Genomic DNA, 6,955 nt, shown 5'->3' with positions numbered 1-6,955 from the left:
ATGGCCACCAGGAATGCAGTCTTCCATGACACAAACTTCATCGGTGCGGAGTGCATCGGCTCGAATGGGGGCCCCATGAGCCTGGTCAGCACCATGTTAAGTTCCCCACGCCGGGGCCGGGACCTTCACCGGCGGGAACGACCGGAACAGTCCTTTCACAAACTCTTTTAAGAGTCGATGGGACCACAGGGACGTCCGTCCTGTGGTTATGGTATATCTGGAGATCGCCGCCAGATGAATCTTAATGGAGGCATGGGCTATCCCAGCCTTTGCCAGCGATAGCAGGTACGGCAGCACTTGAGGGGCCGTAATCCGAAGGGGGTTGATCTTCTGTGCTCGGCACCAAATAGAGAACCTCTTCCCCTTATGACCGTAGCATTTGAGAGTCGAGGACGCCCTGGCCTTTGCAAGAACCTCTCTGCAATCAGCCGGTATATCGTAGCCTCCAAACTCTAGCGCTGCAGGAGCCAAGCCTGCAGGTTCAGCGACACCGGGTCGTGGTGGAAGATGGCGCCTCCTTCTCTGGAGAGAAGGTCCGCGTCCGCCGACAGCTTGATGGGAGGGGACGTTGACAAGTCCAGAAGGTCCGGGAACCAGATCTGCCTCGGCCACGCCGGTGCGACAAGGATCATCCTGCACCGGGACCTCTTGAGCTGGTTGATGATTCGAAGCAGCAACGGCAATGGAGGGAACGCATACAGGTATAGGCCGTCCCAGGGGAACGAGAACGCATCGCCCATGCTTCTCGGCTGGGGAAACCTGCTGGCGAACCTCTTGCACTTCGAGTTCGTCGCTGTTGCTAACAGGTCGATTTGGGGTTTGCCCCATCGTCGGAAGAGTTGATCCACCTGATCCTGGCGCAGTTCCCAATCGTGACACGCGCGCAGCTCCCTGCTGAGCGAGTCAGCGATGGTGTTTCTTTCTCCTGCCAGGTGGAAGGGAACCAGGAACATCCCCTGGGCGACCGCCCAGTGCCACAGATCCTGTGCCTCCTTGGATAGGGCTGGGGATCTGGTGCCTCCCTGCTTCCGTATGTAAAACATTGTCGTGGTGTTGTCCGTGAAGATCCGCACCACCTTGCCCTTGAGCGACGGGAGGAACGATTTGAGAGCCCAGAACACGGCTCGGAGTTCCAGGACGTTGATGTGCAGGAGCCTCTCCTCCGGGAGCCAGAGGCCTCTTGCGTGGAGATCTCCGGTGTGGGCGCCCCAACCTTCCAGGGAGGCGTACGTCGTCACCGTGTCCTGGTACGCCGGCGTCTGAAAGTCCTTGCCCGCCGTGAGGTGCGCTCGAACGCCCCACCACTGAATCGCCCGCCGAACACCTCGTTGAGGGGGACCCTGTCTTCGAAGGTGCCCGTCGCCCGCATCCAACGGGCGTTGAGAAATTCTTGAAGAGGGCGCATCCGTAGTCTGCAGAGGCGCACCAGGTAGATGCAAGAGGACATCATCCCCAGGAGGGACTTGATGGACCTCACCCTGGCCACGTCCGTGGCTAGCAGGCGCTGCACTTTGCCTAGAATGGTCTTCATCCGCTCTTCCGACGGGGCCGCCAGGCGCCTCGCTGTATCGAGCTTCGCTCCCAGAAACAGGGCCACCTGCGACGGCACCAGGTGGGACTTTGGGTAGTTTATGGCGAATCCCAGGTCTGTGAGTAGCTGGACGGTCCTCGCAGTGTGTTAGACGGCGAGTTCCCTCGTCCTTGAGCGGATGAGCCAGTCATCCAGGTAGGGGTAGACGTGAATCACCTGCAGGCGCAGCCGCGCCGCCACAGGTGCTAGGCACTTGGTAAAGACCCTGGGGGCCGACTTCAATCCGAACAGCAGTGCTCTGAATTGGTAGTGGCGTCCCTGGACGACTAACCTGAGGACCTTTCGGTGACTTTTGAGGATGGGAACGTGGAAGTATGCATCCTCCAGGTCCAACGACGATAGAAAGTCGCCTTCCTCCAGCTGTCCCAGTACGTGCTGGAGGGTGACCATCCTGAACTTTTGTGACCTGATGTATTTGTTCAAACGATGAAGGTCCAGGATGGGGCGCCAGCCGCCAGTCTTCTTCCTGACGAGGAAGTACCTTGAGTACACCCCGGAGCCTCGGAGCCTCTTCGGGACAAGCTCGATGGCGCCTTTCCTGAGCATCGCCCGTACTTCCAACAGCAGTTGCGGGACGTGATTTTCCTTCCTGGCCACAGGCGGAACGTGAGGGCACTTCTTCAGGAATGCGATAGAGTGTCCTCTTGCCATGGTATCCAGCACCCAACGGTCGGTGGAGATGGACTTCCACATGCCGACGAAATTCGTCAGCCGGCCTCCCACCGGGGTGCTTCGGTGGGGGCCCGAGACCACGGCCGGTTCAGTCCTGCTTGGAGGTGGTGGCCTTGCCGCCCTGGCCACCTTGCCGACGGCGGCGAGGCGCTCCCTGCTTGCCGCGACCCCTGTAGGCCTCCTGAGTCGAGGAGCGTGCCGCCTGGCGGTAGGACGAGCCACCGCTGGATCCCTTGGAGGCACCCTGTCTGCCTCCAAAGCTCCGAAAGGGCCATCGTTGCTGAAGGGCTCCTAGGGCGCGGGCCGTCTGTGTCCGTCTTTATGGCTTGGAGGGATTCATCCACCGCCTTCCCGAACAAGTTGCTGCCGTCGAACGGCATGTCCAACACCCTGGTCTGGACGTCCTGACGGAAGTCGGTCGCTCGGAGCCAACCCCGTCGTCGTAGGCAAACACTGTTGCCCAGCTGGCAGAACCCGGTATCGGCAATATCGGTTGCCACCGTTATGGCGTGGTCCGACGCCACCTCGCCTTCTTGAAGTATTTCCACGGCCTCGGACCTCTTGTCGTCCGGTAGGAAGTCCAATATGGGGGCCAGCTTAAACCAGAGCTCCCTGTCGTAGCGGGCCACGATCGCCAGGGCGTTGGCCGCTTTGATCGTCGTTGCCGCCGACGAAATGACCCGCCGCCCCATGGCGTCCATCTCCTTTCCCTCGACGTCCGGCGGGGAATTCGACGTTGAGGCTCCTGACCCCGCCGCTTTCTTCTTCGCCGCTGAGACGACCGAGTCTGGCGTTGGCTGGGCCCTGAGGCACAGGGGAGCGGTTTGGGGGACCCGGTACTTCTTCTCGTACCGGTCCCGTTTGGCTGGTGCCGTGGAGGGGTTCTTGAGCACCAACAGGCCCTCCTCCCAGATGTCGTCGATTAGAGGCACCGCAATGACAGTCTTCCTCTTGGCCTCCCGGGGCTGATAGAGGAAACCTTCCTTTTTCTGCTCCTCCGGGCAGAGCTGGAACAATTCGGACGCCCTGGCGATCATGGCGTGGAATGAGCCAAACTCGTCGGGCGGCGAGGCCCGTGCGACGGGAGACCCGTTCCATCGTCGGACCATCGCATCGTCATCTCCCGACTCGTAGGAGGATGAGGAGGGAACTGTAGGCCTTATGGGGGCGAGTGGAGGAGAGGGTTGGGTCCTCCGTCGTTTGTTCTGAAGACTTCCCGACGGGCCAGGTTGCGGGTCCTCCGGCCTGGGCCGTGGGAATCTCGTCCTTATCTCAGAGCATAAGGACTGGATCGCAGACAAAATGGCCGCCGAGCCATCCTGCGGCCTAGGTTCCGGCTGCGCCGGAAGGGAAGGCTGCTCTTCCTCGCCATCGTCGTCTTCCTCGGTTATCTCCCGAGGATCTTCCTTACGGGATCGAACCTTCTCGAATTGGACTTCGAGGTTCCTCACGGCCTCGGTCAGTTCCTCCTCCGAGGCTGACTCTGAGCTCGAGGAGGCTACCGTGCCCCCCCTCGCTTCTTCCATCATGGTGGCCGTGACGATGGGCTGAAAAGAGGATTCCCTCCTTGGCGTCAGGGAAACTCTAGTCCCGGAGGCAGTCTCCGCTGGCGGGGTCTCTGCCGGCTTGGCCAGAGTCGCCGCGATCGCCTCGATAGAGGCCTTTTCCTGCTGGGTAGAGGCCATCACCACCTTAGGTGCGTCCCGGGCCTTCTCCTTAGGGGGAGGGGCGACGCCTCGCTCCCCTTCTTCCGAGATCGGACGGGGCTTCTCCCGAAGCTTACCCGGGGTCTTGGACTTCCTCTTCCCCGAACCGGAGCGCTGGCTCGTGGTTGACGGTACCGGGGAAGGAGCGCCCTGCCTGGTGACTGAAGAGCCCGACCTTACGGTGCTCCCGGAGCCAGCGGACTCGCGGCGCTTGGCCTGGTGTTGGGCCCCCGTCGCCGGGGCGCCCGCACAGGACTTAGAAGCCCGCTCAGACCCTTTCTTCATCTTCTCACCCGTTGAGCCCTTCTCCAACCAGCTGGCGAGACGGGATCGACGGTCCCTCATAGTCCGCTCCGACAAGTTCTTGCAGAACTGGCAGTCCTTCTCTACATGAGTCTTGTCCCCATGAAGACAGTAGAGGCATCGCGAATGTTCGTCTTCCTTAAACACATTCTGCAGCCCGCATCCAGGGCAGCTGCGAAACAGCTTGGGTCCGGGTGACGAACTCGCATCCTGGGCCATCTCGAAGTAGGCTGCGAATCTTCTGGAATCCTCCAAGAAGTTGATTCGACGAAATCTTCACCCTTGAGGGGCGTAGGAAAATCCCGTAACGGGTAGCCGTTAACGGGAGTAGAAACGGTGGAGCTTGAGGCTCGATTAACCGGAAAAATGTGAAAATTCACCTGAAAAAGCGCGAAACACGCAGTAAAAGCTCGAGAGCTAAGCACGAGGACTCCCAACACTTGAACGTGCGGTAAAAATCTGAAGATGGCTGCCAGAGGCAGGGCTTGGGTAGAGGGCAGTCATTGGCTGTGGTCGGTATGACGCAAAGATCAGTGATTGGTTACTACTACGAAAGACAGATCAGAAACAAAACTAATACTGATTCTTCTTTACCGAGGATTCCCAGCCTGACGGGGAATATTCATAAGCATGTGAATCCATGCCAGACCCCATGCTGGAGAACTAGAATGACCAGCAAGTAACTTTTCATATATAACCAACAACCTCATCAGTCTTTAAGATACTGATCTAGACCATTAAAACTAAGCTTCAGGTTTTTTTTTTTTACTAGTCATAGGAAATCAAACTAATGGTTCTTTCCAGGTCAACATTTAAACCTTGAAACCTACATTGCATTTGAAAACTAAGCTGTATATTTCCCCGTTTACTAGTTAGTCGTGAACTATCGAACCAATGATTGTAGGATTGATGGGCAGACTGGCAGTCAAACATATTTTCAGAAAAACATTGTCTCCTTATCAAGTTTCCTGCCAGTGAGACGTCTCCCAGACACAATTAAAACAGAAAAAACTACAGCTGTTGTGGGAGTTCAGGTATAGCATGTAAAGCCATAACCACACCTTTCAACTCTGTCCAGTGACTGCTCATGTGCATCTCACTAAAGGATTTTAAGTCATACGAGGTCAATATCTGAGGTAGACTTGATCAATTCTTAAATTAACCATACTCCCACCCAAACCTTTCGACACAAGCACCAAATCATACAGTTGGTATCCTGTTTAGGAGCAGAGACCTAAGGCAAGGACACAAACATTAGCGCAGGAGCCATATACAGAAAGTGAATTGGGCAACACTAACTCGAAAAGTAGCCAGTTCTAACTCAAGCTCACCTTTGACCCATCTAAAATCGTTTACCATAAAAACACAGTAGGGTAGATGTTCCTTTAAAGCAGCGGTCAGGAGGCTAGGAAACCTCATCTACCACAAGGGTACAATGGTCGCTGGTATGAGCAATAGTGTCTACAATGTCTGCTTCGATCCAACAGTAGGATAATAGCACAAGGCAGACTTGGCAAGGTCACTCACACTTGGGCCCAAGAAGGCACTTGTGCACAGAGGTGGTGACTTCAGTTTCTATGGGTCACATGTTTCAGGGAGCATGCTTCACAGAAATGTAAATGCACAGCTGCAATCTGGACAAAATGGTTAGCAGGCGAAGGAGGGGTATTCTCACAGCTTTGGTCACAGCAAAAGACGAGTAATATAAGCCTTTGGGTTCACATGAGAACAAAGCACTGATTGAACTCAGTTGGGTCTAGAGCTGGTAAATGGTAAGACACTTCAAACATAATGGTAATGAGTTAGTGTTTGCATTTGGAAGAAATTAATTGTAAACAACGGTACACAATAAGATAAATGGGACACTCCAAACTCTTTGCTTACTGTCAGTTTGCATCAGAACTTCCATTAAAGAGAATGGTTACATTGGATACTATACTTTCCTTTTTTGATTTTTTTTATTAACTGATATCATGAAAATAAATGCTCTTACAAGCATTTGGAGTCTAACCCAGAAAAAGAACTATGTGCACTGAAGTTATTAGGATAACCGGGCTGTGACATGCAGAGCATAGTCAGTTGCGTGGGTGGCAGTAGAAAGCAGAAGTCTCATTTCTTGTCTTCTTCCTTCTTCTCCTTCTTAACGTCTTTGCTGGCTTGCGAGGCCAAAGAGCCCATAGCATTTCGGATCGCTTCGTTGTTGGGGTCCACACCGGGAAGATTTTCAAGCACACTCTGCAAGAACTCTGGATCCTGCATCACGTCATACTCCTCCTCATCCTGTGTGCACAGAAAAAAAAAAGAAAAAGAAAAAAATCAATCAAAGTCCTCTCTTACACACCCGGGATGCTCTTGCATGCGCAGGCAACGAGGAAACAGTTTCCTACCATATGCATACAGGAGACTGGCATTCTAAACCCTGCACAAGTCATCATGACTGCCAATGGACTAAAGTTTTTTTCAAAAGCACAGGCCAAACACTGGAGGTATGGGGTAATGGTGGATTGGTACCTTTAGAAGAACTATTTTTTAACGTCCGTTATACTTATTCTCCCTCCCTGCGAGAAACAAATCCTGAGCGCAAGGTTTTGAATTTGCTATAACACGCATCTGAAAGATTAAATGTTAACTTCTGATACTCAGTCCATTGCTCTCCTTCACAACCTGATGGAAAACCTACTTG

The 6,955-nt window shown here is 54.4% G+C and overlaps 1 protein-coding gene across 1 annotated transcript in view; it reads right to left on the bottom strand.

Annotated features, from left to right (window-relative positions):
- Positions 1–6,211: 6,211 nt before the first annotated feature.
- PSMD4 (proteasome 26S subunit ubiquitin receptor, non-ATPase 4) overlaps positions 6,212–6,955 on the bottom strand; it is a 498,575-nt gene continuing 497,831 nt past the window's right edge. Inside the window, exon 10 of the mRNA XM_069650246.1 lies at positions 6,212–6,552. Within this exon, the coding sequence (XP_069506347.1) occupies positions 6,382–6,552 (171 nt within the window). The 3' untranslated portion in view covers positions 6,212–6,381. The remainder of the gene's footprint in view (positions 6,553–6,955) is intronic.

The sequence above is a fragment of the Ambystoma mexicanum genome, chromosome 1p (assembly GCF_040938575.1).
Source record: "Ambystoma mexicanum isolate Mex_15411 chromosome 1p, UKY_AmexF1_1, whole genome shotgun sequence".
Classification (NCBI taxonomy): Eukaryota; Metazoa; Chordata; class Amphibia; order Caudata; family Ambystomatidae; genus Ambystoma; species Ambystoma mexicanum.
Note: the sequence above shows the minus strand (reverse complement) of the source record. Positions and strands in the feature narration are given on the sequence as shown.